General features: G+C 43.4%; 2 protein-coding genes across 8 annotated transcripts in view; both read left to right on the top strand.

Annotated features, from left to right (window-relative positions):
- The first annotated feature begins 309 nt into the window (after positions 1-309).
- On the top strand, positions 310-23,559 carry LOC135093672 (protein split ends-like). 7 transcript variants are annotated; one of them, XR_010263451.1, is made up of 10 exons: positions 5,723-5,872; positions 8,280-8,407; positions 8,646-8,827; positions 9,377-9,500; positions 9,781-9,929; positions 10,466-10,655; positions 11,146-11,294; positions 11,661-11,825; positions 12,389-16,812; positions 16,868-17,430. XR_010263451.1 is itself a non-coding variant. In XM_063993172.1 (10 exons), exons 2-10 carry the CDS (start codon positions 8,291-8,293, stop codon positions 20,983-20,985), a joined length of 3,654 nt encoding a protein of 1,217 aa, XP_063849242.1. In that variant the 5' UTR covers positions 5,723-5,872; positions 8,280-8,290; the 3' UTR covers positions 20,986-23,559. The 7 variants fall into 7 exon arrangements, 6 of the variants coding, with proteins under 6 accessions (XP_063849237.1, XP_063849238.1, XP_063849242.1 ...); XM_063993172.1 differs by lacking the exons at positions 12,389-16,812; positions 16,868-17,430 and adding exons at positions 18,011-18,192; positions 18,590-23,559; XM_063993171.1 differs by lacking the exons at positions 12,389-16,812; positions 16,868-17,430 and adding exons at positions 18,011-18,192; positions 18,563-23,559.
- A 1,819-nt stretch (positions 23,560-25,378) lies between these two features.
- Positions 25,379-27,610, top strand: part of LOC135093674 (neuronal-specific septin-3-like) — a 26,251-nt gene continuing 24,019 nt past the window's right edge. Inside the window, 1 exon segment of the mRNA XM_063993176.1 lies at positions 25,379-25,798. The gene's annotated coding sequence lies outside the window, so the exon portion shown is untranslated.

Below are 27,610 nucleotides of genomic sequence, written 5' to 3'. Positions count from 1 at the left end.
AATGCTGGCGCTGATAGGTATCTACCAGCCTCACTGCGACGTCTCCCATAGGGACTGCGAGACTGCAGCCCCCCCCCCCCCCAGTGGATTTCTAGGATTCACGAAAATAATGTTAATTTATTTATGTTTGACTATCATTCACATGGAAACACCAATTCTCATATGTTTATATGAAAAAAAAAACTGCAAAACAATGAGGAAGTACGGAAATTATTTACTATTTAATGATACGAAAGCGGGGAGAAATCGTGGGGAGGCTTCCCGGGCGGAAAGGCGAGTGTGGAGTGCTGCCTGACAAGTTAACGTCAGTGTGTAGCGTATACGGGTGGTGTTAGTACGCGCCTGACAGACTTTGTGTTTATTTTTTATTTATTTTATTTATTTATTTGTTTTTTTGTGTAACCACGCCTACACAGTGGCTGCCAAGGCTTACCCATGAGTTAAACCTTCTTTAGTTAGTAGTGAGGAAGGCATGGGGCTCTAGCAGTGGACACCATAAGGCAGCAGTGGGTGAAAACAAACAAAATAAAGAAAAGTTTGGCTGTGAGAAGGTGCTACACAGCCAGCCATAGTGACGGGGAGGCAGGAAGATAGGTCACCACCACCACCATCACCACAACAGGGAAGTAAGGTCAGGAAGTGTTAGAATAAATTTAGGTAACTTAACGTAACTTTTTAATGACTGAACAATCCACGATTTTAACTCATTTTAACGCTTCTCATCTAACCTCCAGCACAATATATCCCTGTGTCAGCCTCGTCTCGTTACTAAAAACTGTAAAATTTAACTTAATGAAAATGTTAACAATCTGGGCCGTCTCTATTAATCAGCCATTATCTATCTTATTTGTGAGTGTTTTAAACCAATACTGTCGCAAAGCGGAGCCACATGACCAGGCTTTAATATCCGCTCGTTAGATATACCTGCCATTACTTAGTTTAAGTTTGGCAAGGGTTTAAATGAGTGAGAAGGGTTGGTCGTCCCCTCCACTGGCCCCCACCGCCATCTTAGATAAGGCTCCCCAGCCCCCTCCGGTTCCAATATTTTTTTTTATTTCCTAAGTATTTTATTTCGGCTTGTAGCTAAGATTTTATGGTTTGTAAAAATATTTCGTTGTTTTTTAAGTTATTTGAGCGCGTGTGTTGCGTGAAAAGTGGTGATTTTGACGTTGTTTTTGTGTAAATAAGAGGGCCGTTTTCGGCGTATTTTTTTACGGTCCCAAAACTAGATTTTTTATTTCAGCCTGTACTAGGTTCTTATTGGTTTTAAAAAATAGTTGGTGTTTTTTTTAGTGTGTTGCCGTCCCGCTCAGTGAAATGCGTGCACCGTACACTTGTTTTTATTCGTGTTCAACTTCCAATAATATTGATTTTTTTTTCGGTAGATTTTTTTATTTGTGCTTGTAGCTCACTTTAAATGGTTTTAGAAAATAGTTCAGATTTTTTAAAGTATTTTCCGTTATGTTTAAGCCAGAATAGGTGGACATTTGAACGATTTTAAATGGGGTGAAGGTTCCAACAGTTTCCAGATACTTCTTTTTAAATATCTTTAATACTACTGCGTTTTGAAATGTGTTGTTATTTTTGGCATTAGTTAAAATGTGTGGCAAGTCTGAATTTATAAAGCATTCCTGTCTAGCTGCGTTTTTTAGAGGGGTCGTTTTCAAAATTAAATACGTACGTACGTAAATAACGGTGGCTGTGACGTCATCAACCCCAGCCGTGACGTCACAAGCCCCCCCAGCCGTGACGCTGTCAGAGTGGTACCTTCCCTAACTCCCTTCCAGTCCCTCCTAGTAAATATTCAGTGTTTTTTTTTCAAGGTATGTCAAGGTGTGTGTGTGTGTGTGTGTGGGTTGTCTTGTCTTTCGTTGTACATATGCTTATGCAGTGTGTGTGTGTGTGTGTGTGTGTGTGTGTGTTGCCTTATTTTTCGTTGTACAGATGGTGATGCAGTGTATGTATGTGTGTGTGTGTGTTGCCTTGTCTTACGTTGTACAGATGCTTATGCAGTGTGTGTGTGTGTGTGTGTGTGTGTGTGTGTGTGTGTGTGTGTGTGTGTGTGTGTTGCCTTGTCTTTCGTTGTACATTATGCTTATGCAGTGTGTGTGTGTGTGTGTGTGTGTGTGGGTTGTCTTGTCTTTCGTTGTACATATGCTTATGCAGTGTGTGTGTGTGTGTGTGTGTTGCCTTGTCTTTCGTTGTACATATGCTTATGCAGTGTGTGTGTGTGTGTGTGTGTGTGTGTGTGTGTGTGTGTGTGGGTTGTCTTGTCTTTCGTTGTACATATGCTTATGCAGTGTGTGTGTGTGTGTGTGTGTGTGTGTGTGTGTGTGTGTATGTTGCCTTGTCCTTCGTTGTACATATGGTTATGCAGTGTGTGTGTGTGTGTGTGTGTGTGTTGCCTTATTTTTCGTTGTACAGATGGTGATGCAGTGTATGTATGTGTGTGTGTGTGTTGCCTTGTCTTACGTTGTACAGATGCTTATGCAGTGTGTGTGTGTGTGTGTGTGTGTGTGTGTGTGTTGCCTTGTCTTTCGTTGTACATATGCTTATGCAGTGTGTGTGTGTGTGTGTGTGTGTGTGTGTGTGTGTGTGTGTGTGTGTGTTGTCTTGTCTTTCGTTGTACATATGCTTATGCAGTGTGTGTGTGTGTGTGTGTGTTGCCTTGTCTTTCGTTGTACATATGCTTATGCAGTGTGTGTGTGTGTGTGTGTGTGTGTGTGTGTGTGTGTGTGTGTGGGTTGTCTTGTCTTTCGTTGTACATATGCTTATGCAGTGTGTGTGTGTGTGTGTGTGTGTGTGTGTGTGTGTGTGTGTGTGTGTGTGTGTGTGTGTGTGTGTGTATGTTGCCTTGTCCTTCGTTGTACATATGCTTATGCAGTGTGTGTGTGTGTGTGTGTGTGTGTGTGTGTGTGTGTGTGTGTGTGTGTGTGTGTGAGTGTGTGTGTTGCCTTGTCTTTCGTTGTACATATGCTTTCTCTCTCTCTCTCTCTCTCTCTCTCTCTCTCTCTCTCTCTCTCTCTCTCTCTCTCTCTCTCTCTCTCTCTCTCTCTCTCTCTCTCTCTCTCTCTCTCTCTATATATATATATATATATATATATATATATATATATATATATATATATATATATATATATATATATATATATATATATATAACTTAAATTCTGCTGTATTTGGAAAGTGGCAATTTTGCATAATATTTGGAATAATTACATATGTACGATAACTTTACCAGAGGTACAATAATTTCAACCTGTGTAGTACGATAATATGGCCAAAACAATCTGGCAACGCTGGTGTGGACTGCGTCCAGCGCAGTCTTGTCTCGGCCGTTGTTGTGGCTCGGTGAGTATTCTTGTGTCGGTCTTATTTTCGATCGTGTTTTTCAGTTTGTCAGGGATGATTTTAAAATATTATTGATCAGTGATGGCTTGGGCTCAGTCTTGATGATCATAGATGGTGTAAAATCACAGAAACATCGTATAAAATAGTATTTTTTTTCTTTTCCCAGGTAGGCCTAGCAGTATTTTGCAAAATGGCACAAGAAGCAAAGACGGTTTTTGCATTGAAAGAACTCAATTTTTCAATTTTCAATTTATTGATCTGTTTGCACAAAACAGGAACAGGAGAATGGACTTCCTTTTCAAATAGCCTAAGCCACCACTAAGGAAGTCAAGCATTTACTGTTAGGATAAGATCTAAAGAATTAAATAATTATCTATCTATCTTTATAATCTATCAATCAGTGGTATGCTTGAGTGAAGGGTGTGTGTGTTATTAGGTGCTTGTAGTTTTGTGTGGAGGAAGAGTTGTAAATGAAGAGTGGAGATCAATTTAATCATGATATGGTTAGCCGAGCACTTGGAATAAAGATAAAGTAAATTCTTAATATCTATTCTTAAAATTATTACACAACACACAGCATTGCTTTGTATGCGTTATTTGTTGATAATGATGATGCAAGCTGATGCAATCTCTCTCTCTCTCTCTCTCTCTCTCTCTCTCTCTCTCTCTCTCTCTCTCTCTCTCTCTCTCTCTTATAAAGATTACATATTAATTAATGAGAGAGAGAGAGAGAGAGAGAGAGAGAGAGAGAGAGAGAGAGAGAGAGAGAGAGAGAGAGAGAGATTAACAAAAGCGATCGAGAAAAGAAAATAATAGTTAAGAAAGGTGATTTATAGAAAATAAACAAAAGGTTCGAGAAAAGAAAAAAATACGAGGAAAAAATAAAATACAAGAACAGTAAAAAGAGAAGTGGTGTCAATTGATTAGTTGATTAGCATAATTAGAGAGAGAGAGAGAGAGAGAGAGAGAGAGAGTCTCTCCTTTTGATATTGTAAGCAGTTGCTGTCATCCGGTACTTGTGCTTATTTCGAGCCGAAAAAGAAGCGGAAAAAAAAAAAAATATAAATATATATATATATATATATATATATATATATATATATATATATATATATATATATATATATATATATATATATATATATATATATATATATATATATATATATATATATATATATATATATATATATATATATATATATATATCGATAAATACACACCAAAAATCTTATAAAACACGACAAACACGACAAACAAAAGGCAATCCGTGCATTAAGCCCTCGGAAAGAAAAAAAAGACAATAATAAAACACAACCCAAAAAATCCAGCAAAAAATCCAATAAAACACGACAAACACAGGAAAAAAATCCACTGCTTATTCATCAATTTTTGACCACTGCTTTGACCCTTTTATGGGACTGGCATTTCAGTGGGCATATTTTTTTATTGGATTTTTGTTGCCCTTGGCCAGTGTCCTTCCTACATAAAAAAAAAAAAAAAAATATATATATATATATATATATATATATATATATATATATATATATATATATATATATATATATATATATATATATATATTGCATAATGTTATATTAAGATTCATCATAACAGTAGCATCCCCTCCACTTGAAAGACGCCAGTATTTATATATTTTTTTTATGAAGATTTCTTGCGTTTAGATTTCCTTCTTTCATCTTCTGTTTATTGCATAAGGACATAGGATATTCATTATGATCGTAATATTTCTTTTGCAATAAACGTTTACATTCTTCTTTTATCAATATTTCAAGTGCCTTTCTAATCATGTGATAATGAAATTTTTCATCTAATATGTATATTGCATAAACTAGTATTAAGACTATAATATTCTCTCATAGCAGCTCAGTACAAGAAATTCTTATTATTACTAAGATTACAAGTTACTATTGTACGAGTGTTATCATTCTCCTGGTCTTCCATATAACACAAGCTTATGACTATTCTGATTCGAGTAGCTCACCTTCGTAGAACATCTATAGAAAACGGATGTACTCCCTCTGTTATTAAGAATTTAAATTGTTTATAAACATATGATTATTCTATTTGATCTACTCGGCTTTCATAGAGTGCATAAGGCTATTAAAGGTCCATTAAAATCTAAGTAGGTCCCCCCGGCAGCGGCTCAACAGAAAACGGAGCGCGTCTACGTGAGCAAAAGTGAATGAAAAGGGAAGACTTCGATTTTCTCGCTTCCCAAACACGACAACACGCTCTTTTAAAACCAACTCCGTCACTAATACACACTATATTATCAACTTTTAAACAACATTAGCTACCCTTAATATTTATTATTTTTTTTTCTAAAGAGTTTTTAGGGCTTTAAATGAGGTGTTAAGGGAAGTTAAAAATGTGTTCGAGGAATGTGCAAGTAACACTGGAACGCTTGGCCATAGAGGCAGCTTATCTGTGTATTGTTATTTAGGAGGCTACAGTCTGCTTGTCATGCCTTAATACTCCTTCCCAAGGCGTGATACTGGTGAGTGTGTGCCCTACGGACTCTGTGCGTGAGTGGCAGGAGTGGGAGTAGCGTGGGAGAGGCGGAAAGAACCAGAAATATTGGGAGTGTCCATAGATGGCCCTCTGCGAGTCTAGATTATGTGTTTGTTTTCGTGGGATTTATCGTGTTCTGTGTGTTATCTCGGGACCCTGGTGACTCTATGAGACCTGTAGACTCAGTGAGAGGCGCCGTGGAGGGGAGACTAGGGGTATTTGTTCGAGAAATCGGTAAAAATTTAAGGATTCTTGCTCATCGTCTCTCGCCATTTTGATTCTTGGGTTGGCAGAAGGGCGTATGGGGCACTTAAAAATTAAATTATTCCTCGTATCACCTTCTCCAGGCAATGTACCTCCGTGCCCATTTGTGGAAATCATGTATTAGATGTGTGGCAAGGATTCTACAGGTATTTTTTGTAGAAATAGTTATTTTAATACGGAATATAGGCAATACATACCACCGGGCTAGTGTTGACACCTCGGATTTTAGGTAAACAAAGACACGTGTTGCTAATTATTTCCCACCAGGTGATGTGGGTCAAGGTATATCATTGTACCTGTGCTTCCTGTACCTATGTTGCACCTGTTTGCACCGTTCTGGGGGGTGTGGGCGTTTAATTAGTACCTTTTGTGATCCCCTTGTACGGTGGAGACAGGTGAAGCCAGATACAGGTGCGGTGGGTACCTCACGTGTCGGGGGTTAGGTGAAGGTCATTGGGGTTCTTGTTTGTGTTGATTTGTGACCTGTGTTGCTTCGTCTTTTGTTTGTCTTTGTGTTTCGTCATTTTTTCTAGCTTTTGTGTTGGTTATTGAAGTTTATGTTCCTGCTGTGTTGAATGTGTTGTCTGTGTGTTTGTTTATCGTTTTTTTGGGGGGAGGATTTATGTATTGATCTATTTTTTGTCGTGGGGAATCTTGTCTTGTTTTTGGGGGGGAGTTGAGTTAATGAAGCCCATTGGTGTTTGTTGTGATCAGTTTGTGTTGATTTGTCACCTGTTTCTTTCTCTTTTATTATTTGTGTGTCTATTTTTGTGGTGTTATTATACGGGAATGTTGTTTTGATTAACTTTATGTGCACTGAGAAATTTGCCTTTTTGAAGTTTTTGTCGCAAATTAATAGGTGGTGTACTAGGTCAGGTCAGGTCAGAGCAGGTCAGGTCAGGGTAGGTTAGGTTAGGTTAGATCATGGTAGGTCAATTCAGGTTAGCTCAGGTTACGTTAGGTCAGGGTAGGTTAAGTTACGTCAGGTTAGGTCAAATCAGGATAGGTCAGGTCAGGTCAGGTCATGTCAGGATTCCCTTTTAAGCTATCATTTGCATTCAAGTACCCTAAAATGACTATCTTGGTGTCCTTCGCCCATGAACCGCTTCCCGACAAGTCCCCAAGATGGCAGGGCAGGGCAGTGGTTCGCAACTGGGGGGTGTGGACACTCTCTCAGGTGTTTGTGTTGATAGTGAGGTGTGTTGCATCATTTGTCTGTTTGTTTGTGTGTGTGTCATTTTGTATGATGTGTTTCCGAAGTTTTATTAATCGTAGGTTTTTGTTTGCGTAAGATTTTGTGTTTATTTACTTATTTATTTTTTTTATTTTCCATAGTTTTTGTCTCTGAAGTTTGCTGAGGTTGGAAACATTTACTGGGCTCTGTTTGTTGTGGTCATTGAAGATTCTTAGTTAAATTGGGTTCTAGTCCCTGTTTCTCTAGATTTATTTAAGATATTTATTCATTTATTTATTATTATTTGTTGTGTCATTTAACCAGCCAGTCAGTCAGTCAGTCAGTTCATTGTTTGTTTAGTTTGCTTGTCAGTCAGTCATCCAGCCAGCCAGTCAGTCATTCAGTCAGCCCATTTTTATCCAGTCAGCCAGTCAGTCAGTCATTCAGTCAGCCTATCATTTATTCAGTCAGTCAATCAGTCAGCCAGTCAGTCAGCCTATCATTTATTCAGTCAGTCAGTCAGTCAGTCAATCATCCAGCCAGCTAGACAGTCAGTCATTCAGTCAACCTACCATTTATTCAGTCAGTCAGTCATCCAGTCAGCCAGTCAGTCATCCAGTCAGCCAGCCAGTCATTCAGTCAGCCAATTGTTTACTCAGTCAGCCAGCCAGCCAGCCAGCCAGTCAGTCAATTAGTTATCCATCGTTTCAGTCAACCAACCAGCTAGCCGACAGTTAGCTTTACAGCCAGTCGCCAATCCAACCAGTCAGTCAGCTAGCTAGTCACCCAGTCACCCATACACCCACACACCTACCTAGCCAATCAATCTGTCAGTCAGTTGATCAGTGAACCCATTATTTCTTAATTAATCAGTCAATCCATTTATCCACTCATCCACCCACCCTCCCACTCATTGACCCACTCACCCACTCACTCGGCACCTCTCCTCCCACAGAAGCAACAGCAATGGGGGACCAGCCTAAGATCATGGTCTTCCGGCCCACATGGGAGGAATTCAAAGACTTCAACAAGTACATCACCTACATTGAGTCCCAGGGCGCTAACAAGGCAGGGCTGGCCAAGGTGGGTCACTGTAATTAATTGATTTCATAGTTTATTTCATCATTTTTCTCTCATTATACAAAAGCTTGAGAATTAAAAAAACTATACACACACACACACACACAAGAAGAAACATCACTCACTCACCCAGATCCCTTACACAAACACTTACCCATAAAAAAAAAAAAAAAAAAAAAAATTCTCACACACTTGTCCCCCTTGCTACTTGTCCTGTACTCACCCATGACCTGCCCTACAGATCATCCCGCCCCCAGAGTGGCAGCCCCGCAAGAAAGGCTACAACCTGGATGACCTGGACATGACAATCCCTGCTCCCATCTGCCAGGTGGTGACAGGCAAGCAGGGTCTCTACCAGCAGATCAACATTCAGAAAAAGCCAATGACTGTTAAGGAGTTTTGTGCTCTGGCTAATAGTGAGAGGTGAGAGAGAGAGAGAGGGGAGGAATGGGAGAAAAATGTACTGGAGAAGCAAGAAAGGTAGAGAATGAGAATATATGACAGTGGGAATTGAAGATAAGTGAAAGGATAAGAGTGAGCAAAACTTAGAAGGATGCATAGATTAAGACTGTAGAAGTAAAAGAAGGGTTATGAGAGAAAAACCTTCATGTCAGTCTTTATTTATTCCCTGAAATACCCCCATCACTCCCTCCTTTGATAATTAACCGCATCATTTAATCTCCACCTCACTGTTCATTCATTCCCTCATCTCTTACAACCTTCCCTATCAGTCCTTCCCTTCGTGAGCAACCCTGGGTCCCTCCTTCCCTCCCACACCTCATACTCTTCATTCATTTCCTGATCTCTTACAGCCTTCCTTATCAGTCCCTCCCTTTGTAAGCAAGCCTGCGTCCCTCCTTCCCTCCTTCCCACCCACACCTCATACTCTTCATTCATCCTCTCATCTCTTACAGCCTTCCCTATCGGTCCCTCCCTTCGTAAGTAACCCTGTGTCCTTCCCTCCCACAACAGGTACCGTACACCCAAGCACTCCTCCTACGAAGACCTGGAACGCAAGTACTGGAAGAACATTACTTACGTCTCCCCAATCTATGGTGCTGACGTGTCGGGCAGTATTACAGACGCTGATGTTGAGGTAAGAAGGCAAAAATCTAAGGTTTCTGTAAGGTTTTTGGATTTGCTCTTTGCGTTTCTGCTTGGTCTTACGACTAACTTACGTGTCTGTTGCCTCAGTGTGTCCAGGGGTGTTATTTATTTATTTATTTTAATTTATTTACCTTTTTTTATGCTAGAGTAGAGCCAAAAGATTATACAAAGTTAGAGGAGTTTTGGCATTACCCTGCCAAACTCAAGCTAACACTGTCACCAACGTCACCTCTTGTTCACCCATGATTCACGTGCATCTTTGTTTACAGGAGTGGAACATCAACAAACTTGGGTCAATCCTGGACTACGTCAATGAGGACTACGGCATCAGCATTGACGGGGTGAACACTGCCTACCTGTACTTTGGCATGTGGAAGACCACCTTTGCCTGGCACACAGAGGACATGGACTTGTACAGGTACAAACACAACAACCTGTCTCTCTCGTTTCCCACCAATGTCACTGTTTCATTGTGGCCACAGTGTGTAGATGGGGACTGATGGGAGGTGACATTTGGGACCATCTCTCTCATTGTTACTGATGACCATAATGTTACTTGTGTTCTCGGATGGGTTTGCTTTAAAGTATCCAGTAATTGGGGAGTTTGAAAATATTACCTCTCTGAGGTTAGCATCCCCTTACACATCACTAATACTACGGCACTTAATTTTTTTATCACATTGTTCTTTTCACTGTTCTTTCTGTCCTCTCACAGTATCAACTCTGCATTCCTGTCACTTCACACTCATAGCATCACATTTTTCTCACTGATCCCTTCACTCATTATCTCATTTCTCTCACACTATCAACCACTCCCCATTTAGTGGTAACACAGCATCACCTGTCACACTTGTCCGTCTTTTCCCACACCCTGGCTCTTGATATTTAGACTTTTACACCACCCTTCATTTCACTCCCACAAGGCACCACCACTCACAGCCTCATCTATTGCAGCATCAACTACCTGCATTTTGGAGCACCCAAGACCTGGTACAGCATCCCCCCAGAGCACGGCAGGAGGCTGGAAAGACTTGCCAACGGTTTCTTCCCTAACTCCTTCAAGGCCTGCCCTGCTTACCTGCGCCACAAGATGTCCCTCATATCCCCACAGATTCTCAAGCAGTATTCCATCCCATTTGATAAGGTTTGTGTGAATATGTGGAGCTCAGGGAAGGGATGGGTGGGGTAGGGATGAGTTTAGTGTTTTTGCTTCTGTCTTGCATCCTCACTATATTTTTTGGCTTATATATAATGATCTTTCCCTTGCTTTTCAAAGATTGTTTTTTGTTATGAGTTATGACACATTGTTGACTTTTCTCTCTATACTTTAAGTTTTTTGGTACTTCTTAAAACAAGTGATTTGAGGAGAACAAAGCTAGTAAATAGAGAATACAGTTTGTTGTAGTATGGAAGGAGGAACAGAGATAACAACAAAGGATACTGGGAGAAAGGAGAAGACACTTAATGTTCCTTTCATCCTACACATCACTGAGGAAGCTAGCCACATCATGATCATCCTCCCCTTAAGGCTACCCCACTCCACCCCACACACACACACTCACATACATAATGGAAGTATTCAGACACTAGTTAATTTCACACCAAGAGCTTCACACCTTCCTTCCACCTCACAGATCACCCAGGAGCCTGGCCACATCATGATCACCTTTCCCTACGGCTATCATGCAGGCTTCAACCAGGGTTTCAACTGTGCCGAGTCAACCAACTTTGCCATGCCGCGCTGGGTGGAGTACGGAAAGCGAGCAACACAGTGCCAGTGCCGGTCAGTGCCTTGCTGGGTATTGGTAGTGCTTACAGGGATTACATTCACTCTGCATTTTTTGTCTGTGAGCATTTTTTCACGTACCTTTGTCGTGGACTTTTTGGAGCATGAGGGAAACTGAAATTGAGCAGAAGGCAGGGTAGACTGAGAGTTTGTCACTTGGGACTCAACCTTTGCCCTTCCTCTCTGCTCACCTCACCAGTCCTTGCCCTTCCTCTCTACTCACCTCACCAGTTCTTGCCCTCCCTCTCTGCTAACCTCACCTGTCAGTGTCCTCCCTTTCTGCTCACCTCACCAATCCTAATCTTTACCCACTGTCCACCTCACCAGTCCTAACCTCATTCAATGCTCATTTCACCACTACAGCACGGACATGGTGAAGATTTCCATGGACACGTTTGTCAAGCGGTTTCAGCCAGAGCGATATGAATTGTGGCTGGCAGGAAAGGACATTGGACCGCACCCTGAGGACCCCACCCGCTCCTCAGCAGCAGCCCAGCCCTCTCTGAATGACGTTCTCTGTAACAAGAAGTGAGTGTTGTGTGTCTTCTTTCTTCACATTCTCCCTCTCTCTCTCTCTCTCTCTCTCTCCCTCTCCATCAGGCTACCATGGGCCACATCATGGCCTCAGCAGTGCCATTTTTATGGTGATGCTGTGTCTGTTTCTTTTTTTGCTAATTCATGCACCTTGTTCTGTCTCTGTGTAAATACCCAGATAGCCTGCTTTCCATGTGTTCTGCAATATGGGTGTGCCTTGCGTTGCTTTTCATGCTCTCACTGTTCTGTGGTGCCGCGTGCTTGTTTTAGTCTGCATTGTGCTGGATGTTTTGCCTGGATAGGTAGAGGAAATGCATAAGCTACTCATTTCAACCATTTAGTTATGCTGGTGTTGCTTGCCCAAGGAATGTGCTTTAGTGTTTCTATCTTAATTATTGCATGGTGACCTCTGTGTGTGTGTGTGTGTGTGTGTGTGTGTGTGTGTGTGTGTGTGTGTGTGTGTGTGTGTGTGTGTGTGTGTTTGTGTGTGTGTGTGTGCTTGCACGTGCCTCTGTGTTGCCTTGCCTGTGCTGCAGCTAACTGAGGTCCCCCTCCAGGCAGTGTGTAAGGGGCCTGAGGGAGATACCCCAAGCCAATGCTGAACTAGAGGCTGTGGCTGCGGGGCTTGATGAGATATTCACCCTCAACCTGTCTATGCCGCATGGCGTGTGTTTACGCCCCCTCTCTGCCATCCCCTCTGTCTCCCCAGTCCCTGCCTACCAACCCTTCACCCACCAGCAGGAGGAGCCTTTCTCGCCACGCCGCGCCCGCACCTCTCACACCGTGTTCTTCCCCGCTCCTGCCAGGGACCACGGGACTAGGCCCATGGTGGGCCACCACTGCCCCATCTGTGGCCTGCTGGTGAGCTGCAGCACTTACAAGAGCCACACCTCCAGGCACATCAGGAAGAAGGACCTGGTGCAGCATTACTGCCCTATCTGTCTAAAGTTCTATGCTTCCACCAATAACTTGATAAAGCACTGCAGGAAGCTACATAGGGACGTGAACCCTCAGGCCCCGGCCCCACCTCACACAGACAAGGCTCAGCTCCCTCAGCCCTCGCCCTCCAGTGATTATGGCTCCCTCAGCCCCAGCTCTCAGTACTCTGACTCCTCTTCCTCACCCTTCCCTTCCATAGGCATCCCCTCTCCTTCCGAGCTTCCTTTCAGTAGCCATTACCAAAGTAGCAGTAGTGAGTGTAGCAGTAACAGTAACCGCGACCTTCCTAGTCTGTCTCTACGCTCCGGCTTACTCCTTCCTCCAGATGTTATCCTGACGCAGGTGTGGGACTCCTCTCTCAGCAAAGGCTCGGTCGTACAGCCAGACCAGGCCAGAATAGACCCGGAAATAATCACCCTGGTGGAAGAGTGTCCTCCACTGTCGCTCAACTGGTCCACAGTCGTGGCCTCCAGTGACCCCGAGCTGGGGGCACTGGTGTCCATCAGGGAAAACCCTGACAACTTCACCCTTGACCTGACGCCACCCCGCAGCAAGACCATCGACACCTATGTGGGACTCCTTGGGGAGCAGACCTCTCCCTTCCCCAGTCTGAGGACTTGTCTGCTGGACAGGACACTCTTTGAGGACGTGGAGGGGGACATTATTGAACCATACACCGAGGCCCTGCAGGAACCACACACCCCAGATCCTGAGGTGAGAGAGGATGGCACAGGTGGAGCTGCAGTGTGGGAGGTGTCTCCTGAAGCAGGATGGCCTGAGCCTGATACTTGCCCCATTATGATCAAAGGTGAGTCAGGTGGCAGTGGTTGTGAAAACCCTCCAGAAGTAAGAATTGGTGTTAATTCAGACAGACACTGTGACTCTGAGGTGCAGCACACAAGTGCCTCAGTGCAGCCTGACAATGAGCGTGAGGCAGGAGTGGTTGCACATTTGGCTGAGGCACAGCCATTGGCTGTGGGTGGCTCTGCATCACTGGCATGGAGAAGGCAGGGAGAACATAAGAAAGAAGCTCCTTCCCTCAGCCAGATATACCATAGCTTGCTGCAGGAGATGGAGTGCAAGGGGCTGCCACAAGGGTCCTGCACTGAGGTACCCCAGGAGGAGGCATCTGCTGCCGCCACGACTCTGAGGAGCACTGGCCGCTCCTACACCACCCTGGTGACCTTCCCCAGAGATGAGAGTAAGTGGAAGGATCACTTTGACCATGAGTGTGAGGGGCTGCTGTGTGCCCTGTGTGGCATGCTGTGGAGGAACCTCCAGCTTGAGGAAGGCAGCAGCCAAACTGTGGACATGGACCTTGAAGTGGGCTGTTCCTCCAACACAGAAAGAGAGGAGGAGGAGGAGGTCATTGAGGAAGAGGAAGAGGTTATAGTAATATATGAGCCTCAAAACAGGAAGGGGAGTTGCACCTCCTGCAAAGCACTCATTAGTACTCCTGCACACTGGCAGCTGCCCCCACCAGGCATTGCAAGGTGGTGTGGAGCTGCTGCACCCAAGCCTGTGACTCTCCCAAGATGCAGTTCTGTAAAGCTTGCTCCGACGGGAGCCCCGCAGAGAAGCACGGAGCGTCCGCCACACTGCTCAGTGCTGGAGGAGGAGCCGCAGATATGTGTCCCTTCTGCAGGTGATGGAGGGGCCAGAGATGGAGACGTGGCACAGCCTCTTCACCGTAATGATTTAATCAAGGTGACTACCAGAGACCGTTCTCTTGATGCAGATAGTAAGGTGGGAATGTTTGGCCATCACCCTGAGCCTTGTGTGTCTGTGTGTGTGGTGAGTAAGAAGCTGGAGAAGAACAACATCCCTCCTCCAGCTTTCAATGAGACATGGATGACAGCAGACACAACACAGCCACACCACCCTTACCACATTCCAGTGAGAGACACCTGTGTGAAGCTGACCACTAGGACCTCATACCCTCACTACAGGAAGCCACCAGCAGTATTCACCAAGATGGCGCCGAGAGGGATCATACCCCGAGGAACTGCCACCACTAGGAAAGTTGTGACCAAGTGGATTCCACAGCACGGCCACAGCCCCTCTGTCAGAATCATCAGGGAGGCTAGCAGGAAGACAGGAGGCAACACAGCACAGCCACAGCAGCAGAGGGCAGCCACAGCACAAAGGAAGGCAACAGAGGATAGTGCTCTTCAACTAGACAAGAGTACAAGAGACAATCCTAACCACACCAGTACTGTGAAGATACAAGGAGGTTCTGCTCATCCTCACCCTAGCCAGTCACTCAGGGTAGTAAAGAGACACACACAGAAGAAACCTGTCTCCTTGGCTATGAACCGTAAGAGGTCACCAGTAACTAGCTCACAGCACCTCCCTCACCTTCACTCCCTAAAGAGGCACTGTGCAAGTGAACCAAGGCATTATGATGCAACAGAAACCCATGCTAGAGACCCGTCCTCGTCCTGTATCCTGGCATCTGAAAAAGTGGGTGTTCCGAGCAGCTTCACTATGCTGGCGATGCCCCCTGTCTCACCCCCAGCCCTGACTAACTGGTTGACTGGTTGAGAAGTGGGTAGGCTCAGAAGTAACACTGTTCTGGTCATCCATCCAAGGTTAATTAGTTTGTCTTAATTTTACATATTTTACAAGTCTTCACGCACAAGTTGCTGGCGGCACAAATATCTTCTAGTTGGCTGTGACGTTTCATTGTCCCGTGCGTCACCGAGTCTCGCGGATGTGAATGGAAATGCACACGCAATTACTCAGTATTCTAAGGCTCAGAATTTATTTTTATACCATAGAGTATGATTTCCTTCAATTTTGTTTCCCTGGACTGCTTCCCTTTCCTTTCTGCATGTGGGAATGCCTTACTACTAACCTGCTGCAGGTTTGAACATGATGCAATGCTCTGCTAATTCCTGTTTCTCTTAGTGAGTTGATTTCTAATTACACTGCAAGTTTCCAAAATTTATACTGTGCATCATCCTGTCTTCACTCTTAAGTCTCTGTGCATGCTGCAGGACCTGGTGTGTCTTGGTGTGTGAGCATCACCACACTGCTTGTGGCCCTGTGACTGCTGCAGCTTCAGAAGTGTGACCGTTTTGCCATTACTTTACATTCTGGATGCCATTGGAGGATTTTTCAAGTTCAGAATGGAATCTTTCATAATGAAGGTGTTACAAATTGTCTGAATTTGCTCATCTGCTAGAATTTAATGCTTATTCATTCTATTCTGTCTAGAAGTTCAAGATTCCATGGAGTTTATATATTGCCTAAAGTGCAAAGCTGAAAATCAAATGAAGATGATGCAGATGAAAACCTTAATTTTGAAAGACACCACAGACTGAATCCAATACTTGAAATCCAGTGGTGCCTGTTTTCATTTGGTTCCTGAAATCAAGTAGCAGATATATTACTACTGGCAGTCACAGGGCTAATCAGCATGCCAGTCCCTTCACTGTGTGTTGAGTGCCAGGGCTTAGCAGGGCCCCCTTGCCTCCCACACAGCCTGTCAGAGTCACCCCTCTGCCATACAACCCTCTGTTTCCACACAGGGTGTTAGGGAAGCCTGAGGTCACTCAAGGTATGTAGCTTTCTGCAGTGGTTTCAGTGATGATTCTTAAGATATAAAGTGTATTTGTGTTCTTTGAAGGATGTGTAGCTTAAAGGAACTGAGTGAGGACTACAGGCCTTGCTCTGTCTTATATAGCTATTATCTCGGCCACCTCCGCCACGGGGATGCCAAAATGGTGTATTGTTAGGTATGGTCTTATGAAGACTTGATGATTGTCACTTAAAAGCATCAAGGCATTATGTGCATGTATTTTTCTTTCACGTACGGCAGAGTGAGCCACTTGTTAAGGCAGCATTAAGGTTTGTTTGTGTATTGCCTTTTATACCTTTTGTTTGCCATTGGTATGCGAGGCCACCACAGGGCAGGGACAGGAAGGATGCAGTGACGATCTGTTTGTTGTTTGGAAATACAGCTTGGTATTTCACTATTTCGCTGTAGGAGAGAATGTTGTTAGGCATATTGCACTGGACAGGAAGACTGTGTTTGCAGGCATAAGACAAGCTTGTAGATAATACTTATGTACCAATGGTTAGTGTGTTTGCAGGCATAAGACAAGCTTGTAGATAATACTTATGTACCAATGGTTAGGTTGCTGTGAATCAACATAGATGCTCCAGTGAGTGCCTTGATCCCTGTACAGCTTCACAAGTAGAGTGTGTAGCCAAGCATTCATCAGTGGTGCAGATCGTCACTAGCTGGCATTCAAAGGAAAGAGTTAATTCCTTTACTCCTTTACTGTGAATCAATATAGATGCTCCAGTGAGTGCCTTGATCCCGTACAGCTTCACAAGTAGAGTGTGTAGCCAATCATTCATTAGTGAAGTGCAGACCGTCATTCAAAGGAAAGAATTACTTCCTTTACTCCTTTACTGTGAATCAACATAGATGCTCCAGTGAATGCCTTGATCCCCATACAGCTTCACAAGTAGTGTGTGTAGCCAAGCATTCATAAGTGTAGTCCGTCACTAGCTGGCATTCAAAGGAAAAAGCTACTTCCTTTACTCCAGTGCTGTAGTGAGTGTGGCACCAACCCAGTGATCTCAGTGGTTGATACTGTGCTGTCGGAAAATGATTTGTTGTGGAAAGATTAAAGCCCCTTTAAAAAGGTGTTCTTTTTCATTTATATTCTTACGCAATCAGTGTTGCTTTGGCATGGCACACTCGGTTTTGCTTAGCCCCACCACTCACTGTCAGAGTAAGTGTTCCTAAGTGTTAAGGTATCCTTATAGTTACTAATACCACTTCTAGTTTACCTCAATGCTCTGTGCCTGCCTTTGTAGCACCCTAGCATCACCTTGCCACTCTCTTCCCTTCTTTTCTCATTATACTCCAGTTTTTTATGTAATGTTTCTCCTCCACTAACGAGCTAGCCTTGCTGATCTGCATGCACCACTGGACGAGCTAACACACTGCACCTCTATCTCTGTCTACCTTCTCTGTCTTGTAATTAGGAGGATTCTCATTGTGTTTGATTTTTATTTTACACCTGATTCAAGAGTTATTGTTTTCTTGGGCTTCAGTCATTGATTACCACATTTCTTTTCATTCTGCTGTGAAGAAAATCAGTGAATTTCTTTGGTAATGAGAGAAGGGTGAGGACAACTAATAGCAAGTCTTACTTTCTTAGCCTCACACTTAAAGGAGAGACCAGGTGACACAAGATGCTGAATGTTGCTCTCCTCCCCAGGAACGTGACTCCCTCCCCTCTTATCGAGCAACTCCTCAAACAGTCCCCCAAGAAGAAGAAGTTGAAGAGACACCCTATCCATCAGAACAAGAATGAAGGGGAGCTCATCTTTCACGGTGAGGAGGTGGATGAGGAGCTGTCGCAGGTGCTGGAGGACATCTACACCAAGGCTGGGGAGTCCTGTAAGTCACCTGGCCTGTCTTGAGACGTGTGTGAAAGCCTGAGGATCTGACTATTGGGGAATTTCAGTTTATTTCTAAATCTCACATCTGTTCTGTGTGGTTATGAATTTGTGTGTGTGTGTGTGTGTGTGTGTGTGTGTGTGTGTGTGTTTAGAGATGCCAATGTGGATGACACCCTCTTCTCAGGGGAATGTCATCGTGGTATACTGATAGGCGTCTTCTTGCTTCTCTACCTGAATTTTTCCTTGTTTATTTTATGTTGCTCTGGGAGAAAGATGACAATTGCAAGATATGAAAATATATATTAGGAGAATGGTTGTTATTGATGACCTCCGTCATTGTAACCTCCATGACTACTTCTCCTTGACAGACACTACACTTTCTGACACTCCACCAGGCTCAGGCAAACGCAAGCGTTCCGCCTCCACCAGCTCTCATGCCAAGAAGAAAAGATTCAGTGCAGACGGCTCAACAGACGAGGAGGGAGACCAGCTGCAGAAGGAGCTGGGCCAGGCTGTTTCTCACTTGGAGGGGACTCTGGCCAAGGGAGGGAAGGCCAAGAAGCCTGCCAAACCCAGGAAGCCTAGGCAACCCAAGATTCCCAAGCAGAAGGTTCCCCTTCCCAACTACCCACAGACTCCAGCAGTGGGTGCTGTACAGTCCAGGGTGGCCGCCGACCTCATACAGAAGCTACAGATGGCCGGCACCACCATCAGCCGGCCAGCAGTGCCACCACCCAGCCCACAGAGCCCACCGGGACCGCCAGTCAAGGCCCCCATGAAGATGCTTCCCTACCACCAGGCTGGGCCGTCTACAAGCACAGTGTACAGCCGCGTTCCCAAGAAGGTGGAGATGTTGGCCAAGAAGATGCTGCCGCAGTCGTCATCCGTGTCCGTGCACTACAAGCCTGTGGGAGCCTCACAGACGATGGTCATTCCAGGGACGTCCACCATGATCATCCCCAAGAAGGCACCGCAGCGGGGACGTCCGCTCAAGAACAGGCTCCCCACACAGGTGGCTGGCAGCCTGCCCATCACGTACAAGGCCACGGTCATCCCCCGGGTGCAGAAGGCTTTCCCTTGCAACTCCCTTTCTCAGGCACAACAGAAGCAGCCCAACGTGCAGAACTTTGCACAGGGCGGCAAGCGGGACAGCTCGGGGGAAATCGTGTGCACCCCAGACCTGCAGAGCATCCTGGCCTCGGTGGCAGCTTATGAGAATGCAGCCGAAAAGGGTCAGTCCCCCACCAATGCCAAAGTCAACTCCACCACCACCACTACCTCCTCCACCCACAATGGTGTGTCGGCTGAGATCCTCAACGCAGATCTGACCCCCGAGGGAGCGGCGTCACCTCAGCTGGCAGCCCAAGACATGCCCTCAGGCACCACCGGCCAGCAGGAGCTCGCCCTCAGTCCACCCACGCTACAGGACCAGACGGAGGAGACTGCAAGTAATGATAAGTACAGTGATGATGAGAGCGAGATGCCCACGCTGGAGTCCTCCCACCAAGAGGAGTGTAGAGTGTCAGCTGAGAGGTCAGGAAGCTTCCACACAGCCACGCCACTCCAGATTCCCAGCAGAGAGACAGTAACAGCATTCATTGAGAAGTTGGAGTCTGGGGCTGTGGACCACTCACCTGTGTGTTCCTCTCTTGAAGGAAACACTTCCCCACACCAGCAGCAGTGCAGTTCACAGCCAGACCACGAGACACAGCTGCCACAGATGAGTCCACAACATGAATACGAGACACAGCTGCAGCAATCCAGTCCACAGCCACAGTATGAGGCACAGCAGGAATATGAGACACACCAGCAGCAGTCTAGTCCTCAGCAAGAATATGAGGCACAGCACCACATGAATTCACAGCAAGAATATGAGATACAGCAATGCCAGTCCAGCCCACAGCAAGAATATGAAGCACATCAACAACAGCAGTCCAGTCCACAGCAAGAATATGAACTACATCAACAACAGCAGTCCAGTCCACAGCAAGAATATGAACTACATCAACAACAGCAGCAGTCCAGTCCACAGCAAGAATATGAAGCACAGCAACAGCACCAGTCCAGTCCACAGCAAGAGTATGAAGCACAACAACAACAACAACAGTCCAGTCCACAGCAAGAGTATGAAGCACAGCAACCACAGCAGGAATACGATGCTGCGCTAAGACCAAACATGGACTCCTCGCATCACTTCCCACCAGCAGAGGAGAGAGAAGGCGAGGAGCAACAGCAAATACAGAACCCAGGTCTTTTATCACCACATCAACCAATGCACCACTCCCCAAGCCAGGAGAGCCAGTTCATGAGTCCCCCCCAGTACCCACCCTTCACGCAGCCCCAGACCACCTCACCCATGCACACTGAGGTAACAGTCCCTACCTACCCTGCACCTTCACTACCCATCACCATGCAGGCCCAGATAGATGAGCTGCAGCAGTCACAGTCCATCCCTCACACAAACCCCACCTCAACTACCATGGAGTCTCCTTTCCCAATGCACCACCAGCCCCCTCTTGCCACCGCACCAATGACGTCCCAGTCCCCTCTGTCACACATGGTGTCTCCAATGCACTCATCACTCACCCCACCGCACTCACAGCTCATCCCTTCACCTGAGACGCACTCCATGGCACACCTACAGCAGCTCCATCCATCCATTCCCCTCTCATCACTTCACTCTATGCACATGTCCCCAGCTCTCCCTCAGCAGGCGCACCACCTTATATCATCCCAGATCCCTCAGCAGAGGTTCACCCACAGTCCTGAATCTCAAGTTGCGTCAAGATAGAGGATGTCCCAAGTCAATCAAAACCGTACAAATTGCTAATAGGTGTAAGATGCTCTAGGTAGGTGAATGTATAGACTCTCATAGGTGGTAAGTGTCCTGTGTAAGGGATTATTCTGCACATTGTTTATTAGGTAGGTAGGTTAGGGTAAGGCTTTCAGATTGAGTTGAGTTGTAGCTTCTTTTCTGTTGCATTTCAATTCATCGATCCACTACAGGAAGAACTGACAAATTACCCATGTGGAGTTGATCACAATTTTTAATTAAACTTTGTGATGATGGAAGACTTGCTCCAGAAGTGTCATAATGATTTGAAAACTAGCTGGTGATAAAAGAAGACCAGAAAAATGGTGAAAATTTTTAAACCAGCCTACAATTAAAGACTTTACTTGAAAATGTTATAAGAATTTCAAAACCAACTTATGATGGAAACTTTCTCTGGAAATGTTACTGAAAACAAAAAACAGTAATATGAATGATGAAATATTGATCTAGAACCATTATTAGTATCTAGTAACCAAATATATAGTAAAAATGTTAAACCAGCTTTCGATGAAAACTTGCACTAGAAATGTTACTGAAAAACTGAAAACCAGCAACATTAATGATGAAATGATGAACCAGCACCATTATTGATATCTTTAGTAGCCACCTTTGCTCTGGCCCAACACCGAGAGATGCTCTGTGCCACACGGATGGCTGTGACGTAGCAGAGAGGGCACTGCAGGTCACCCAAGACCAGCCCCGCCCAGACAGTCCTGAGGGAAGCGTAAAGACAGACGATGCTCTTATAGCCAAAGGAATCTGCTACCTCAAGCCAATCAGTATAATCTGTGCAAGGCTACTGCTTTTTTTTCTGCCACAGACCTTGACTTTCTCTCCAGTATTTTGAGAAGTGACAAGGAAAAGGAAACAAATAAGAAATTAAATGAGGTACAAGTTTTTGAGTATTGTGTGTGTGCTTTGAAGTATTTGGCGCCGTTTTTCTTTCATGGATTTGCTGTTTGATACACAAAGTTACGTGATGATTTTGTGCTTTACGTTGAGGAAGGAGAAGCGGTGAGCGGCAACCGGCGGAGAAGTTGATGGGGTTGTTAGTAACCTTTATCTGTGTAATGATCTCATGATAAGAGTGACTTTCTATGGTAGTTTATGTTTATTTGCTCGTTCACTGATTTGCTTATGTTGAGAAGAGATAATTTTTTTTTATTGTCAACACAGATACCTGGCTTGCAGCATTTTAATTTGTTGAGTGTACATAATAGAGGACAATATCACTGTTCATTCTCTGTCCATACCCAAGATGCTAATCACAATCACCCCCTCATCACAACTTGCAATGTAGATTAAGGAATCCCTTGTATCAGTCTTTGAAATTTTGATTTTTACAGAAACAGTCTATTATTGTTACTATTATTATCTTTATTTATACACATATATCCCAGATTATGAAAAAATTTTTACATTCATAACATATATGTATTTTTCATTCTCTTCTCTTTCTCTTTGTGTTTAACATTTAAGGTTTGCAAGGATTTATGTTGTGTTTGGCTTAAGATTTTTATACAAGTCTTGTGGAGGACATTCTTGTACCTCTCTCTCAGGCTTCAGCAGACCTATGCCTCACCTGTGAAGCTTAGAGGGGTACGGTCTCTCTTTGGCCCGCCACTGACAGCCTCATATTCCCCTTGAACTGTCTGGCATTGTGTCACTTTATTTAATTGTGCAACAGCTGAGGAGTCACATTGTGCTCACAGGTGAAGAATTGTACCAGATGCAGGACAACATTAGTGTTGGTTATTTATTGAAGTGTCCAAGTAAATTGTACTTTCAGTGTGGAAAGTTTCAAGACCATCTGAAATTTTTGGGGTTAATTGAAAGGTTTTACTTTTAACTTCTACTATCTTGAAGTGATAATGAAGCATAATGGTGTGTGTGTGTGTGTGTGTGTGTGTGTGTGTGTGTGTGTGTGTGTGTGTGTGTGTGTGTGTGTGTGTGTGTGTGTGTTTTAGGTCAGTCAGTCAGCATTCACTGCCAATCCTAAAAGTAACGAACCCCAGGAATTATAAGTTATCAGCACGAGCTGTTATACTGCAAGAATAAAGAACAACAATAAAACATGCAGGAATACTTGTCCCACCACGTCAGTTAGACCAAAGGTGTCTTGCTTTGAGAGCGCCCCACCGGATGCATGGATAGGGAGAGGAAATAGTGGTGGTGGTGGTGGTGGTGTCACCGTCACAGGAGCAGGTGAGGCTGGCCCGCGTGACACCGGTCTGTTAGTACTGTTGCTTGGTTCACGGAGTTATTTAGGGTTTGGTTGGCCAGTTGTGGTCTTAGCATATAATTCTACCGCCTAGATTAAGTAATTGATGCAAACAGTGAATGTAAGATTAAGGATAAGTTATGAGATTCATTTGTGGTCTTTATTTATTTATACTCTTGCATTCACTGTACTGATAAAGAAATATTATTAATGTTATTTATTGTCAAGGAACTATTGGCGGATTTCACAACCCACAAACCTGTACATATTGAACCTGTCACGCATTTCATTGAAGAATAATCTTTACAAAATGTTTGTTTGTTTATTCCCTTGTCCTGTGGCCTGCATTATGAAACGGTCTCTCCTCTTACCACAACTATTTTCAAAAGCCACTGTAAGGTTCTCAGGAATGTTTCTTCTTTTAATAGCGTAGAAGATAGTTAATTTCTCACTAGAACCGTATCTGCCTGTTCACCAAAAAACATGGGGAGCGCTAGTCTGGGTAACTTAACTAATAAACTATCTTTGGTGCACGTAGGCAGCGCTATTATCATCTGTCGTATCCTTGAGTCTTGACTGTTCTCGCTGCTTTTTAAATTTACCTATTTTCTCGGTGTCTTCCTTTTACTCAGCAGGGTCTTCTGTTTCTAATTTCACTGCTGAATGAAGATCATGTAAGCTTGCCTGCAGCTTATCAAGATCAACATCTGCTTCTAATAACTCGTGAGTGATGGACTCATCTAATAACTCTTAGCAAAGCTTTTGAGTCCACCAACCTTTGGTTGGTGGAGTGCAGAATGCAGAATGCAGAAACAGCTGTAGCATTCAACTTAGCCTGTTTAAACCCTATGGAGATGGATCATGGCAGTAAAAAAAAGTGGTGTGACGAGCTGGAACCAACAGATATTGCTTCTTTGATAAGGAGATCACTAGCCAGCCTACCCGCTTAATATTGCTGGCAGTACGATGTTTTTTTTCGTTACCAGGATCCCTTAGTGAAGTCAACATTATATCATCTACTGCTAGTGACGTCACGGCTTACTTATCTTAGCCACTGATGAATATTTTCGCATGTGTTATCTTTCCTATAGTATCGCTCACCTTAATTTTTTTAACCCAACAAACTTAGTCTCAAGTGATCGTTGATGTGATGATTGCCTTTAAAAAAACACTGAAAATGATATAATAAAGATTATTCATCCATTTCAAAAAGAAAATATTATGTATTACATTGTGATAATGTTTGTCTTGTATGTAAATACACCAAATCGTATCGAATTATCACAAAATTTAGCAAAATCTCGACTTCTTTCGCAAATATCACGTTCAGAGGCTGGTTAAATACACCATGGCTTCTAATAAATAATTTAGGCATATTAAAGTCATTCAATCTATTTATTCTATTACTCTATTACAAAAGTTTGACCATTATTGACTCTGTTTTCCCGCAATTTGAAAAACTAATAAGAAAGAAACAGCCAAAACATTATGAGGCATTTTTTTTAAAGAATGTTGCAGCATTAAAATTTACAATTACCAAACAATAAATAAGTTTTATGGAATTTTACTAAAACAAGACCATACAAATTTGTAATGTATAGTAGTATATTAAATTGAACACCTGGAAATACTTTTATTATAAAGAAATTAATAAGTAAAAATATAATTCTGCCAAAGCATAGCAGTTATAACTTCAACCCCTCCCTTACTCCCCATCTGTGTCCGACTCCGGCCAATTTAGCAAGATGGCAGAATTGGACCGAATTAGTCCTTACGGAGATAAAAATGCAAATTTCTTCTGTTTCTCAATGGATTTTGACGAAATGTGGATGAATGTGTGAACATTGACAGTGTCCAGCTATTGAGAGTATTTAAGCAGATAAATGATAATGATTTGAGGTGAAATTTTGGAAAAAAAATTGCCAGAATGCCCGAAACTGCACTTTTCAATGCATTTCGTGGATTTTAGAGCAAAAAAAATGAGATACTGGCGTGACGTAGTGATCGTGTATGGGTATTGCAATGCTGAACACGTCTTGTCGCCTGAATAGCATCACTAGCTTGGCTCGGCTCGTGCCAGGACTACAGAGACAGATCTATAGAATGTTACACGTACTTAAACTGCAGATCTTCTTTCCCGGTTCATACTTGTCTGCCTATCAAACCTTGTTGATCTCTCATTTGCCGAGCTGATGATTAATCTTAGAATTCTGCCCGTTCACTGTCTTCCCGATTCCCCAGCGAGATTACATCGTTCGCTCTCCCGTGTAGTGGCACAGACCCATTCTGTGCAGGGGACCCATTCCGTGCCGCTACACCGGCGTCGCTCCTCACACAGCTCGGCTCACTCCTCACTGCTCACGGCTCGCCGCTCAAGCGCTCCGCCGCGCTGGCTCAGGCTCAGTCAGTACTGGTCTGGCTGTGGTGGGGGTTGGGTAGGGTCGTTGGCGCGTGTAACACGTTATCTCGTGAAGTGAAATTATTCTAACTAGTGACACGCCCCAGCTCGCCGCGTGGCCTGAGTGACTCACCTGCTGCTTGGAGACTGATGTGAGTGTTTATTAAGTTTCCACTCAAATCAGTTCTCTGTTTTATGCTTTAGTATAATTTATGTTATGAATTTATCATAAATAAACGTACTAAAGTGCTGTTGACGTAGAAAACTGATGTGTGGGGAGGGCGGGGTTTCTCTATTTCAAATGCCCTTTGAATTGTGTTATTTACACAGCACAACCACAACAAAATAAAATGCCGTTTCATTTGCTGTGCATTAGTCAATGGAAGGGGACAGAAAATAATGTGTAAGGGAAAGTTTTCAATCAAGTAATCCTATATATATATATATATATATATATATATATATATATATATATATATATATATATATATATATATATTAACGGAGTAAGATGCCGGCATGACTTCATGAAATGCTTACTTATCATAATTACTGACCTGAAATACTGTCCTTGTCCTAAGTAAGTAAATGAGAAGCATAGAATAAATGAAGAGCAAGGGAGAAGGTTTTGCATCAAATAATTAATGTGCCTATACTGGGGTATGTGGGTAGCAAGTTACCAACATGACTGAACTGAGGCACCTCCCTCCTCCATTCTAGATGATAAACGAGAAAGTATAGAAACATTATGAAGTGGGATGAAACATTTGCCATCACATGACTTCTACATGTATAATGATGCTAATGAGAGTACAAACGAAAAAAAAAAAAAAAAAAAACTCCCTTAGAAGAGAAAAACAGTTTAGATTGTCTTTTGTGACCTGTAAGATACTCTAATGCCAAAACCCTTTCCTGCACATCCTAGATCAGCCGTGTTGAGGGAGGGAGGACGAGTGGAGGGAAGCATGATAGAGAGGGAGGGAGCAGGCGAGTGACAGCTCCAGCCGGGAGGGACTTAACGCGACTGGTCACTGCGGCTCTTGCATGAACGTGACGCTGCGAATATTACACTAGAGAGAAAGTTGTTGGCATTTGTATTCTGGGCATGGATAACGGCAGCTCTAGCAGTCATTACAGTTACAAGGCTTGCTCGGGATAGCGTACAGTGATATATAGGTCACGTGGGCAGTCAGAATGTGTTAAAAGTGTAATGATTTGGTCACTCATGCCAGTAATAAGATGCCATAGAACGAAAGGAAGGATATTAGTCACTGATTATATGTTACTTAAATTTGTGTGGGATAAAGGAAAATCATGCAAAGAAAGGGAAGTTGAGAATAGTAAAGTTAAGAATATTATGTAAAAGATTGACCCAAATGTACTAGGAATATTTGTAAGTAATAATGAATGAAAAATTTGCACTGTTTATGGATGTCACTGAAGAGAATGAGTAAATGACAGATTAGTAAATGTGTAATAATATACAGAACAAGAAGACGAAAGTATTGATGTTCATGACCTAAATGTACGGAGAGTAATGGAGAAAATGATAAAAAAGAAGAGAAAGTAACAGTTATATATAAAGAGTATTGAAAGGCGCAGAAGAAGAGAAGTATGAATATTAACTATTTGGTATCAATTAGCTAAATGGGTGAGAAATAAATGAAAAATAGTACAAATAAGTGTAACTAAAAATATATTTCTGGGTGTGACAGAACAAGATATGATTAGATTATAGCAGTAAAAGAAGAGAAAAGTTGAAAATATCACCATGAAACAGAGAGACAGGTTATTGGAAGTGGTGTGAGTGTGACTGAGTGAAATTATGATGATATAAAAGGAATATTACACTTAAAGAATGGAAAGTATAGAAAACGGGAAGGAAGTTGATAAATCTTAAAAAAAAAAAAAAGGCTTAAAAGTTTGTGAGCATAACGAGTGAAATTACCACGAGAAAATTACGA

The sequence above is a fragment of the Scylla paramamosain genome, chromosome 43, assembly GCF_035594125.1.
Source record: "Scylla paramamosain isolate STU-SP2022 chromosome 43, ASM3559412v1, whole genome shotgun sequence".
NCBI lineage: Eukaryota > Metazoa > Arthropoda > Malacostraca > Decapoda > Portunidae > Scylla > Scylla paramamosain.
The sequence above is the reverse complement of the archived record's forward strand: the minus strand, read 5'-3'. Positions and strand labels throughout refer to the sequence as shown.

What these genes read in the sequence shown, in the direction of transcription:
- LOC135093672 (XM_063993167.1), top strand. Translation starts at nt 8,291, where the DNA reads ATGGGGGACCAGCCTAAGATCATGGTCTTCCGGCCCACATGGGAGGAA. An exon ending in ATTCCATCCCATTTGATAAG is followed by an intron (nt 10,656 to 11,145) that starts GTTTGTGTGAAT and finishes TCCACCTCACAG; the next exon opens with ATCACCCAGGAGCCTGGCCA. An exon ending in GCAACACAGTGCCAGTGCCG is followed by an intron (nt 11,295 to 11,660) that starts GTCAGTGCCTTG and finishes TCACCACTACAG; the next exon opens with CACGGACATGGTGAAGATTT.